This window comes from Malaclemys terrapin, chromosome 16, assembly GCF_027887155.1.
Source record: "Malaclemys terrapin pileata isolate rMalTer1 chromosome 16, rMalTer1.hap1, whole genome shotgun sequence".
Classification (NCBI taxonomy): Eukaryota; Metazoa; Chordata; order Testudines; family Emydidae; genus Malaclemys; species Malaclemys terrapin.
In genome coordinates, this window is record NC_071520.1 from 19417057 (window position 1) to 19430571 (window position 13515).

General features: G+C 45.5%; 1 protein-coding gene across 2 annotated transcripts in view; it reads left to right on the forward strand.

The window, feature by feature from the left end:
• Positions 1-13515, forward strand: part of GALNT9 (polypeptide N-acetylgalactosaminyltransferase 9) — a 331540-nt gene that overhangs the window by 101388 nt on the left and 216637 nt on the right. The window contains exon 1 of one of the 2 annotated variants that reach the window (XM_054007014.1): positions 12816-13304. The exons of the other annotated variant lie outside the window; for it this stretch is intronic. Within the exon in view, the coding sequence (XP_053862989.1) occupies positions 13061-13304 (244 nt within the window). The 5' untranslated portion in view covers positions 12816-13060. Of the gene's footprint in view, positions 1-12815; positions 13305-13515 lie in introns of those variants that run through there. 2 annotated transcript variants of the gene reach the window in all.

The following is a 13515-nucleotide window of genomic DNA, read 5'->3' on the forward strand; positions in this document are numbered from 1 at the left end:
GAATCTCTCTGCTTTCTACAGCAGGGAGAGTTCTTGTACGGGTTCTGTTGAACCGATTGATCACGCACCTGGAGAAGGGCTTACCGCCAGAATCACAGTGTGGCTTCCGCAAGGGACGTGGGACTATTGACATGATCTTTACTGTGCGTCAGCTACAGGAGAAATGTCAAGAGCAGAATCGTGAACTCTACACAACTTTTGTGGACCTCATGAAAGCATTTGACTCTGTCAGTCGCCAGGGCCTGTGAAGGATCATATCGAAATTTTGGCTGTCCAGACAGATTTATACGAATAGTACGTCGATTTCATCACGGTATGATGGCTCGTGTCCTGGATGACGGTGAAACATCTGAGTCCTTCCCAGTCACTAACGGCATCAAGCAAGGGTGTGTTTTAGCACCCACTTTGTTCAGCATGATATTCTCTGACACTTTGACTGATGCCTTTCAACACTGCACTGAAGGAGTAGGCCTGAAGTCTAGAACTGACAGGAAACTATTTAATCTGAGGCGACTGCATGCAATCACCAAGGTGAAGGAAACTGTACTTCGAGACTTTCTCTTTGCTGATGATTGTGCTCTGAATGCTAGTACAGAGCCAGAAATGCAAGCCAGTATGGACAAGTTTTCAACTGCATGCAACAACTTCGGTCTCACCATTAACATCAAGAAGACTGAGGTCATGCACCAGCCAGCTCCCCACGCTTCGTACTCAGAACCGTCCATCACTGCAAATGGACAGAGACTTCAGACAGTGGACCACTTCACGTACCTGGGCAGTACCCTTTCCCGAGCAGTGTCAATCGATGATGAAGTAAACTGCAGAATTGCTAAAGCCAGCTCTGCATTTGGCCGATTGCGCTCCAATGTTTGGGAACGTCGAGGGATCAGCCTACCAACGAAGCTGAAGGTCTACCAATCAGTGGTGCTTCCAACTCTGCTGTACGCCTGCGAGATGTGGACTGTCTATCGGAGTCATGCACGAAGGCTCAATCACTTCCACATTTCCTGTCTGCGAAAGCTTCTAAAAATCAGATGGCAGGACAAAGTGCCTGATACTGATGTCCTTACTAGAGCCAGTCTGCCGTCAGTTCACACATTGCTGATGAGAGCCCAGACCAGGTGGGCCGGATATGTTGTGAGAATGTCAGATGAACACATTCCTAAGCAGCTCTTCTACGGAGAACTCACTCAGGGAAAGCGTTCCCATGGAGGACAAAAGAAGCGGTTCAAGGACACGCTGAAGACCTCTTTGAAGTCCTTCGAGATCAACACCGCCACATGGAAAACCTTTGCACTGAACCGTTCAGCATGGCACAGCCTCATTCACACAGGCAGTAATACCTCTGTGGCGAGGCGTATTGCTGAGGCTGAAAAAAAGCGTGAGCTGCGCAAGTCCAGACCTGCTCGTACACCATCGACAGTGCCAATATATGTCTGCCCGACGTGTGACAGGACGTTCCATGCCCGAATCGGACTGATCAGTCATCTTCAGATGCACAGAACCCGGTCATCGAAAGAATGAGTTGTTGAGGTCTTCATCGATAATGATGAATGAACATCATGTGCTATTACCAGGAATAGCATTAGCACTGAAATAAGAGATTGCACGAGAGTGTAGGGTGATAGGTTTTACTGGTATGAAGTTAATTTGATCACATTACTCAGGAGTGGGACATTCATGTTATCCCAAACAAGTGCCCATAAAACCTTTAGAGTGCTCCCAAGTATCATGTCTTCTGCATGTGCCTTACACGCTTTAAAGGTTTCTTCCACCTGCATAGAGGTTATTGGTTCAAGTAGTAATTCCTCATTTTAGTTTGGTAATATTGCTGGAAACTGTACTACTTCTACAAGTGGGAGGAACTTTTTAAGTGTGCCCATTGTGTTTTGTAGGTCAACTGTGTCAGAGATGGTGTAGTGCCTGGTGATTTATTTCTGAGTTCTGCAAATACTTTCATATGTGCTCCACCTTTACTATGCAAGTAGTGCTATTCAAGTCAGAGGGACTAATTGCATGCTTAATGTTAAATATGTATAAGTGTTTGTTTGCAGGATCAGGGGCTACGTCATTGGTACTGCAGCCATTTCAAATTCACAAATAATAAATCAATACACAACTGAAAGAGAGAGAGCACTTGCATCAGATTTGAGAGAGCCAGATTCAGTTCCCTGTCCCTTCATAGACTTCCTGTGAGATCTTTAGCACGTCATTTAGCCTCTCTGTTTCTCTGTTCCCCTTTGTATAATAGGGACAATAGCACCTCACCTACCTCACGGAGGTGAGGCTAAATTCAGTAAAGATTGTGAGATGATGGGGGCCATATAGGTATCTAAGATACATAGAAGATGGGGATTTTGCATGTGTTCAGTGCTAAAACCAGAACTGCTTTTGGCCAGAAATGGGTCTATTTTTGCTTTAAAATATGCAAATCCTAATTTAATTTGAACTGTTCATTGCTTACTAACTGGCTCATTTTCAAATTCTTTTCAAAAAGAAAAAAAAAACCTTTTGCATCGGGAATCATTGCCTGTTATTTGGCGCATTTTAAAATACATCTCCGATCGATCGATTAAAAGTGGATTTGTCATCCCCTCCATATCTGTCAAGGCTTTTCACTGGCTAAATTTCCAGGGTGGAATTTCACCCTACATATAATTCTCTTCTTAGATAGTTAATAATCATTTAAAAATATTAGAAAGTCTTGGCTGCTAGAAAGGATTGGGTTTGCGTTGTTTAAAAATGCGGAACTGCTCCTTTAAAAGCGGACATAGAATGCACAAAATGTTCTTTGTTTCTCACACACGCACGGTGCCCCTGAAAATAATATTGTAACCACATCAGAGCGCACACGTTGGCTTCAGACTTGCCCAACAACAAGGCACCACACAGCTAGTCTTTGCTAAAAATGTCAGTGTCAAGTCTATTTGCTGAAACATGTCTCCTTCTTTCAAGCTGCCAGTTGTTGTTTCAAAATAAATGGAATCTAAAAATCTCATTATTTGTATTGTTTCAAGCCAGCAGTGGGTCCAGCGCTGCGGGTCGGAAGGTAATAATGCCATTGCCCCTTTGCTGCTGCACTTAGAATATTTAATCTCCTGTGACTTTGACATAACTGGCTGCTTGCCTTAATTTTGTTTTGGAGCTTTTGCTAGAGGGCTTCACATCTCTTAATAATGCGCATTGATATATAGACAAGTAAATAAATAAATACTGCATTAGGCTCTAATCCTGCAAATGGGTCTGCATCGACAGATTCACATTGAAGCCTGTAGGTCTCCATGTATGCATAAGGGTCTCCCAGCACCGAGTTCATTTTGAGATCAGGATTTAAGACATTATGGGCTAAATCTTGCTGGATGTAGGCATGCAAGTGGTCCTACTCAATTTATTGGGCATGCTCGTGTGAGCAAGCCAAGCAGGATTTGACCTGAGGTACCACAGTGATGAAGGTGGTATAAGAACCTGTATAGAATATAATAGGCTCTATATTGTAGACGTACATGCACACAATCTAATGGAAATAGACAAAAACACTTCCAAAATGTTTGGGTACCTCAAAGCATAGGAATGAAAACGGGACATTTGCCAGCCATTGCCCATATCTTCACAATGGTGCATATTGGCGCAGCTCCACTGACCCAAGTGGAGCTACACTGGTACACACCAGCTGAAGATCTAGGCCCATGGACCTTCTAATCACCTAATTTAGAGTCAGACTAATTTCTGACCCCAGCACTAATACATCTCCTGCTGAAAATAAGGGAGGAAAAGCATGAAACGCAGAAAACCTGAATAATTTTTATTCAGGGTTTCAATTCATTGCATTTATACAGAGTCTACAATTATCCCTGCTTCTAGTAACTTGCGTTGTCTACTCTTTTAGCCTCTTGTTAATTTTCACCTTCATGGCCTTTAAATTGCATGTGTGTATGATAACATCCTTCCCAGTCAGATTCGCCATCCACGTATCTATGTGGGGTCCAGTGTAGCTTATTGGCTATTCTGCTGGTTACAGTGGAGAGCTCCCATGTTCAAGACGAGCCTGCTAAAATCTACTTTCCCCACTTCTTGGCACTGCTTCCTTCTGTAAAAAAGGCATCTAGGTAAAAGGACAGATATATAAGAGTGTGACATTAATATGGAATTTGACCCAGATGGCACTTCCTGAAGTACCACGATGACCAAGGTGCCTGTGATAAAATTCCACTGGGGAGGCCAACTGTGAAAATTCTAAGTTGCAACAAGGTCCGTGATTAACAGTTTAAAAAATAAAAAAGCTTCCATGCCTGGCTCATGATCTCCTTGCATTGTTTTCCCCTCATCCTGACTGTGCTACTTTATTTAGCTCCATTTCAAAAAAAGGACAAGAACAGATGGGTTTTTATCAAGGAAGCTTGGAGCCTCACTATGCCAACCTGCACCTTGGTGTATGGCTATTGCTACCCATCCATAGGTGTCCACTGGAGGACTCTCTCTAAAATGATGAATTGCGTGACAATTTATTATTGTTTATTTGTACTATGGTTATGCTTAGGAGGTCCAGTCACGGACCAGGACCCACAGTGTGTCAGGTGCTGTACGAACACAGACCAAAACCATGGTGTCGGCCCTAGAGAACTTACAATCTAAGGGTAAGACAGGAGACAGCAGGTGGATATAGACAGATGGGCAGCACAAGGCAACAATAAGAAAGTATTCGTCAGTGTGATAGCTGGGGGTCTCAGCACACCAGCTGCCTAACCCTTATCAAATTTTGTGTAGGCATCATGGCAAAGGAGAGTTTTAAAGAAGGATTTGAAGGAAGATGATGAGATAGCTTCTGGATCTGCATTAACTCAATATCTAATTATGTTTATGTAGCTCTCTTTTATGTATTTTCTTTACCAGAAACTTTATAAATATAGCAGCTGCCCCTACAGACTTTCCAGCTTCGCTCTCGGTAGCTAGATAATGTTACCTGATCTTCCACTTACTGTAAGGATTTCCTAGGGAACACTATAGGGGATTCGGAGGTAATGTTTTTAGTTATTAATACTCTGGTTTGCAACCTGGGGCTCACAAGCCAGCATTCTTCAGGGGAGTCATGACCTCCTTCTTTATGGCTTGAGTGGTGGAGGGGTTTTCTTGAAACTTGTGTTTAGGTGAAGGCTAAAACTTTTTTCTGTTGTGACATCAGGCTCGTGATATGGCAAAGGGCAAGATCTAATGATTAAGGCAACTGGAAAGTTTTTAATGGTGAATAATCTATTTTAGCATATTAACATGTACTATCTTGATGGGAGTCAATAACAGACGGGAAATTAACAAGGGTCTCAATTTGTCTAAAAAGATGTGAGCTATATTAAAAATTGGCATGAGTTCTAGCAGTCATATAAATGAATTGAGAGCCTTGTAAAGTGTAAGCATGTGGGTTGAGTATTTTAGCCCTGGCAGTGGCTGGGTTATTGTCTTTTGAAATGTGTACTTAGATTATTGCTGGGTTTTATCTATGTGTTATTTACTGCGCTGTCTGTACACTGCTCATCAGCAGTGTATTATTATGAACATGACAGCATTAGATCTGCACGTGACACTGCTATGTGTATTGTTCTATTCTATGTAGGTTTTTATTCAGCACTCCTCACTGGAGTATCTGAGCTCCTTCTAGTAGTGCATTAAGCAATGTGACTACCCTTTTGCTATGTGTTGTTTGTTCTCGCATCCTCTCTCCAGGGGAAGAAGCATGTGCAGTGGAGTGTCTTCTTTAGGTAGGTTTTTTTTTTCCCTCCTCAAATATATCTGTTGCTGTGTATTTATGTTCGAGAAGGCAGGTCAAAGAAATGCACCTTGCCCTTGGCATGGACTGTGATGAGATTAGTGATGGTCCTTGGTTCCTGGGGAGTTCATCTTACAGTCTGAGACCATGCCTCAAGAAAGTTCTGTGTCCCACGCTGATACACTTTATCCTTATTGTAGAGAGCTCCATTGTGCCTGAGGAGCAAAGTTGTCAACCATGGTATTCATCCTGGAGCATCAGGCTCTTTCAGATCTCCTGGATCTGAGCCATGGAGTCCCTTGAAGATAAGGACTGAGAAGATTGATCCTGATTTGATAATCTAGGGGAAGCCAATGTAGAGAGCAGAGACTGGGTTTGATGTGCTCACAGCAGTGTGTGTTGCTGAAGAGACCTGCTTCAGCATTCTGTACTAGCTGGAGTTTCTTAAGTACTGAAGCCTTCGTGCCCAGGTATATCACATTGCTGTAGACCAGCAGTTGCAAATCCCATCTGCAGATCAAACCTGTACTTGTAATATGTGGAATCTGTTGGTCATGCATCTCTATATTGCAGCCTTGATAGCTGGGACTGCTTTAATGCATTTCCACCAGCTTGAAGATCAGCTTGCAGTTTCAGAAGGAAGGAACCCATGATACAGTTTGGAATTATGATACAGGCAGGTGTGTTGGAAACTTATTAATACATTACAGTAAGAGAGGGAAAATAGTGATATACAGACACCTTGCTAAAACAAAAAGGACATATTTGTACTAACTGTTAAAATCTACAGTAAGAATAATATTAAGTGGTCTCATTGGAATTGGAAAAAGCCAAGAGTTAGTTACCAATAGGACTTGCCTTGCAATCCCTTACTGCCTGGCATTGCGCTTAATGTGCTTCATAGGTCCATTGATGTCAGCGGTGCTGCTCACAGTAGCAAGCACCATTCCCAGTATGTGTGTGTGTCTGCAGGATCAGCTCTATAATCCTGAGGCAACAAGGAGGGTATCAGTAGAACATCATGCCCTCATCCACTGTGTTGAAAGCATAGCAGAGCTGGGCTAGATCACGGCTCGAATGGGAGACCTCCAAGGAACAGCAAGGGTGCTGCAGGAAGTGGTGGTGTTCATGATGCGCTTTAGGTACCACTTTCCCTACTGAGTCAGCACTAAGCCAGTGCCCCCTGTTATCTTTTGGATGAGGTGTGGTTAGGACACGAGTCTAGGACTTGGGAGACCCAGATTCAATTCCATGCTTCACCACAGACTTCTTGTGTGACCTTGGGCAAGTCACTTAGTCTTCCGGTGCCTCAGTTTCCTATCTGTAAAATGGGGATAATAGCACTATCCTACCTCAGACGGGTGTAGAGGATAACAAGATTGTGTAACATCAGATACTATGGTAATGGAGGCCATATATGTTAAATAGGTTGAAGAGGAGGCATTTCAAACTACCTTTGTTCATTAAAGATCCCATGATGTTCTTCATAAGAGTCAGGGTATTCATTCCAGAACCCAGTTGAGTCAGTTATATTATAGTCACCTAAATTCCCCCTGTAAGTATCAACTGTAAAAAGTATTGCCTTATTCTTCCATTTCCTCTCCCAAACGATTGTTTAATATAGCAAATAGTTGCTGCATTTTGGCCTAGGGATGGCTAGAACAATCCCTGTGGAAAAGAGACTCTGGAATTCTTTAGGATGAAAGATGCTATATAAATGTAAGATTGTAATTATTGTATGTGCTGCAGTACCTCTTCACAACAAGTTGAGGGCATCAGCATTGTATGAGTTGGTAATTTAACATAGAATTTAGGATGTTTACCTTTTAATTGCAAAGCATAAATGTAAGCAGGGTCTGAATGAATGCTTCCGACAGCTGGGAGAGAAAGAGACTATGGATTTGTTCATGCAAATACAGTTTGCTCCTGCTCTGTTTACATATTCATCAGATACAGCTGTGTCAAAGTGATCAACTTTGGCTGGTGTTGGGTACAAATGATCTTAGTACTGAATGCAGGGGTAGTGAAATACGGTTACCAATGTTATAATTATTGTAGGAATACAGGAAAGCAGGACTGGGCTTAACTTGTCCCAAATGAGGGAGGGGTCACCCTCAGTTGAAAGAACCTCGTTAAGCAGGAGCTCGAATGTCAGAGCCTTGTGAAAGTAAGAGGGGTGGGCATACCAACCAGGATACTGCACACTGTCAAGTGTCCTCCCTATACTGATTTAACGTGTTTCTCCTCACTGTTCAAATACTAGTGCTAAATAGGCTTCATTAGAAGCCTTTTTTGTTATTTTACTTGCTCAATCAGAACTGAAACCAGTTGTGGTAGGACTGTGTTTCTGCTTTGCCTGCCTGGAAAAAATTCATAAAAGTCAATTTTTTGCAGTTTTTTCTATTTAAAATAATAATAAAAAAATTCCATCTAGATGGTTGGTACTAACTCCCCCCTCCCACAGATGAAATAAACACCAATTCTTTTTGGGGGTAGGGTTGTCAAAATTGAATTTTTAGATGAAAAATTAAAATTCAAAAAATTTCAACTCTCTTTACTTATCATTTTGTAAGCCCTAGCAGAGTGCCTGGTGCTGTACAAAACAAGACACATGGATGCTCTTCCAAGGAGTAACTTACCGTTTAGTGGGTTGGAAAAGATGAGACGTAACCTATGATGGATGCTGAGAATAGTGCTAAGTTATGATTCAGTTCTGTGAGGTACGGAGCACCTTTACCTTCTGGTGATATCACATGATTGCAACCTTTTTTTGCTTGTTTGCATGTTGGAGGAAGTGGTATTGATAGTTTTTAGACGGTATGTTTAGATGTCACACATAAAGGAAAATAATACATGCTAAAATCTACCCCAAAACCCAATCCTCCCGCGTAGAGGTGTGCTGGGCTGGAAATGCCATCAGCAGTAGCTACAACAGAGATAGTGTTCTGAGGAGGGTTAGCACAGGCTCGTGGTCCCAACCCCTGACCCTCCAAATCCCTTGGATTATTGTGTGGGAAAGCAGAGTTGAGGAAGTGTTACATTCTGTCCAGAAGGTGGTGAGTTTCCTGGTCATTCTGAGCTCCTGCTGGAATCAATTCCATTGTGTCCACAGCTAGAAAGGGCTCTGCTCCCATATCACTCTTGGGGTCAATAGTTCCCTAACTCCTGAAGAAGAGAGATCAGGAGGAGATTGTGGAAGATTAAGCCTTCACCTGTGACTTGTCACAAAAGCATGGATCACCGTGGCCAGGTCAGCTTACGAGAGGCCTGGGTTCAGTTTCTGGGAAAGCCATGAGGCTATGAACCATCTTCACTGCATTAGGAGTGACACCTCTGACAGATTGTCTTTTCTTCTGCCTGCTGTTATCTCCATCTTCAGCCTGCTGTTCTTCACTTGGGTGCTCATTTTAGCAAGGCACTGGGATAGCTGGAAGATGGAGGAGGAGATGTTGAACTAGGGGGCATCCACAGATGGGTGGCATTACACAACATGGTGTCTTGTGACCTCTCCCAGCAGCTTCAGATAGATATTAATATGGGTGAGACGACTGAGCCCTGTGGGACTCGTGGAGGTAGAGAAGTAATTACCAAACACAACAAGAGGCAGTATGGCCTAGTGGATAGGGCACTGGAGTGGGACTTAGAAGATTTGGAATCTATTCCTGGCTCTGCCACTGGCCAGATGGGTGACCTAGGGTGTGCTCCTTGCTCTGTGCCTCAGTTTCCCCCATTTGTAAAATGAGGATCAGAGGTGATTGGAATTTTTTTTATTAAATGTATTTTCACCAAAATATGCTGTTTCACTGAAGCCAAAATCTTGTGCAGAGACATGTCAGTTTCAACCAGATTTTCATCTGAACTGTTTCTGAGTCCAGAGCTATCCTGGCTCTTCTGACTAGAGAGAGAGCGAGAGAGAGAGCGCAGAATGGAAAATCTCACCCTCTTGAGAGGAAAACAGCTGTTTTGACAGTTCCATTTCATGAAAACATTTGAAAGGTTTTTTTCATTCCAATATGAAATGAAAACAAATGTTGAAATCTGAAAAGTTGTCATAAAATGGAATGGTCAGCTCTACTAATGAAACTGCCCTCCTTTGTAAAGCATTTTGAGATCTGCAGATGAAAAGGTCTATGTAAGAATTAGATAATAGTTATTTATTTATTTTAGCACTCGGGGGTTAGCTAGAGACAAGTGAGCAAAGCTATGTAAGCGTATTTCTATTACTGAACTACTGCACACGCACAAAAAGATAACCAGGTAAAAATGTTTATTTAACAAAAGAAAATATTGTTATGGCCTAAACCATATTATGGATGAAATTATGCCTTTCAAAGAACCCATTTAAAGCTACAGTGTGGAACACAAAAAGAAAAAAGAAAGCATGCGTGGTAAACTTCTGTGGTGGAGGAGGTGTTTTTTATTCACTCCTGGGACCAATTGCCTGCTAGCAAGTCTGAATCCAAAGTGAATTCTTGCAGCCAGCTTGTAAACTTGGAGTTTGTAACAGAAATACTGATGCTGACAGACTCTTAACTATATCAGCCCCAGCAGGTGTTGCTATAATATATTAAATCACATAAAGGCATCTAATAAACTACGTTTGAGTATTAGTTCAGTGTATTTTCTTACATCAAATTGGTAGTTTCCAAGAAAATATAACTGCTATGACAGACTTGTAACAAAAATAGTACTAAAATAATGAAAACATAAGTTGGTCACTGGAAAGTTACAAAACTCAGATCCTTGAAGTCAATTTGAGTTTTGCTTTTGCCCTCAGTGAGATCAGGATCAGCCCCTACATTATATATTCTTAGGGGGGTTAATTTTTGTGTAGTCTAAGCATGATTAGCCTATTCAAAGTAGCCCAATCCTGTCCTGATCTATATAGTTAGACACCTCTTTGAGCGTGGTAAAGCTGCAAAGTTCTGTGGCCCATGTTATGCAGTGGGTCACAGTAGATTATCATAATGCACTAAATTGTCATAATAGCTTTAATCTATTAAGCCAATTCTGCTCTCTGCTTCACTGTATAGGGAACCTAAATGTGCCACAAAGGACCAGGAGAGACTTCCCCCAACGCAGCAGTAGCATAGGGCTGATCGTAAGTGGTCCTGCACACCTTGCAAACTCCAATATAAGGGGCATGCTGGGTGTAGGAGGGTGTGTAGCATGGAATGCTGTGGAGATTCTGTGCTGCAGTAAATCAGAACAGCCTCAAGGGTGCTCTAACTTACACTGGGGTTGTGACCCCTGCAGCAGGGCAACATGGGATAATGCCAACCTCCCTCCCCTCCCCCTAGGGCAGTGTCTTCTCTACTGTGTCTGTTAGGATACATAGCACAGAAAGTGGCCCTGGGAATCTATGGATGTTCTAGTTATTGAACAGCTCAAAGTTTATGGATGTTCAGAACTGGCGTTTTGGTGTGGATCTGCATTCTAGCAACCTTGCACAATTATGCTACCTTACGGGTCTGCCTTCAAAGACGGATAGAGCCAGTGAGGTTTCTGTTGACTTGGAGGCAGAGCACTACTTAGCTGCTAGACTGCACTGTTATGGGCACAGAAGGATGTTATTATTTTCAGTCCTTAAGTCAGTCAGAAGCTGCTAACTGAAGGGGTTTGTCCATCTTTTGTTAATGAGGCTTACAGCTTGGAGATCTTGTGGGATCTTTAGCAACTACTGGATGTTCAAATAGCAGCACTGGCCTAGAGTACTTTTCTCCCTCTGTGTTGGGCAAGAAGGCTGAAACTTTTGAACGCAGACCTATTCCCAGTTATTCTCTCCTTTAGCTTGGATCACTAGTCAATGCGCACCACTTGGGATAGCTCCAGATAGCAAGTGTGAAAAATCGGGATGGGTGGGGGATAGTAGGTGCCTATATAAGAAAAAGCCCTAAATATTGAGACTGTCCCTAAAAAATCGGAACATCTGGTCACCCTAACTATGAGTGAAGATCATTAGTAAACTCAGCTGGTGCTGAATATAGCTGCCTTCTGCTTAGCACTACCTCTTGCTGGGAGCATATCACACTGACTTCAGTTCATTTCCAGGTGCAATTCAAGGTGTGATGTCTTTAAAACAGTTTCAGCCCTGAGAACTTTAGAAGACTGTCTGTCTTTCTCCTTGTGTTTGTGGGATGCTCCACGTGGCTGGGTCCTAGGTGTTTTTTGGCTGGGGCAGGACATTCTTAGTAGCAAACAAAAAGAATGGAATTTTTAGGATTGTTGGTTTAAATGCAAGAAATCACAAAATCCTTTGGTGTTCTGGAAATCCAGTCATCTCTAACCTCTTGGGGGGAGAAGGGGGGATCCCGTGTGCTTTTGGTGCTTGACTATCTTAGAAATCGTCAGGTGCAATCGCAGGCACATCGGTCTTGGATAGTTAAGACACAAGGAATCCTGCCTCTTGGCAGGAGCTCAGCCTAGATGACGCTGGGGGTCCTTCCTAACCCCTAGGGCTCCATGATGCTACTTGTCTTCAGTCCCGTTCTTCTCCCGAGGACTCTCTGCCAGCAGGTAGGGTGACTAGACAGCAAGTGTGAAAAATTGGGATGGGGGTGGGGGATAATAGGAGCCTATATAAGAAAAAGACCCCCAAATCGGGACTGTCCTTATAAAATCGGGACATCTGGCCCCCCTCCTAGCCAGTGCTGTGGCAGGTGGAGCCGGGCAGGCTGGCCGGGGGGGCTGTTTGCCGCCTGGGATGCGGCCCAGGGCTCTCCAGCGGCACAGACAGGTTCCCAGGCCCTGCTGCTGGAGGGGGAGCCGCCGGCACCAAGGGGAGCAGGTTCCCCGCGGGCTGGGGCGCAGGGTGCGAGCCGGCTGACAGGACGCAGAGCGGGTCCGGCCAGCGCCCCCCAGGAGCCGCGAGGGGCGGAGCGGCTGGGCCTGTGGCGGGCGGCTCCCGAGCGCGTCACTTCGCACCGGCGCCGTGCGTTGGGGGCGGCCGGCGGGCGCGGGGCGAGCCCGCCGCACCGCTCACTGCCTGCCGGAGCCAGCGGGGGCCGGCCGCTCCTCTCGCGCCGCTGCCTGCGCGGAGCCCGGGGGCTGGCGGAGGGGCGGGGCGGGGGCAGCGGCTCCGCTGAGGGGCCCGTGGGCCGGATCCCGCCCCCCAGCTCCGCGCTGGCCGCAGGGGGGAGCCGCGTGCCCGGGGAGCGCCCGCCCGCGTGGTGCTGAAGGACAGCTCCGCTCCGCTCCGCTCCGCCGGCCGAGGGGCACTGGGGCCAGCCCGCCGTCCATGCCGCCGCTGCCCGGGCCGCCCCGGCTGCCATGCCTTGAGGCTCCCCGCGCCCGGCGGCTCCCATGGCGGTGGCACGGAAAATCAAAACTTTGTTGACGGTGAACATCTTGGTCTTCGTGGGGATCATCCTCTTCTCCGTGTACTGCCGGCTGCAGGAGCGCTCCCCGGAGCTGGTGCAGATCGTCCGGAGCGCCGACCGCCGGCTCCGCAGCCGCCACGCCAAGGGGCTGGGCGGCCTGAGCGAGCGGGAGTCCATCCTGCAGCGCCTGGACCACCTGGAGGAAGTGGTGTACAACCAGCTCAATGGTGAGCGGCTCCCGGGCGGGGGGCGGGCGGCAGGCGGAGAGCCCGGCCTGGAGCTCGCTGCTCCGCGGGGCAGAGCTGGTCGCCTCCAGCAGACCAGGGAAGCACGTGGGGAGGGGTCCCTGGGTGCCCGCTGGGGAGGGGGAGGACTCCCACATCTGCTTCTGGTCAGTATCGCCTGTTGGGTGTGAAGGTAGCTGCCAGGGAGGTGGAC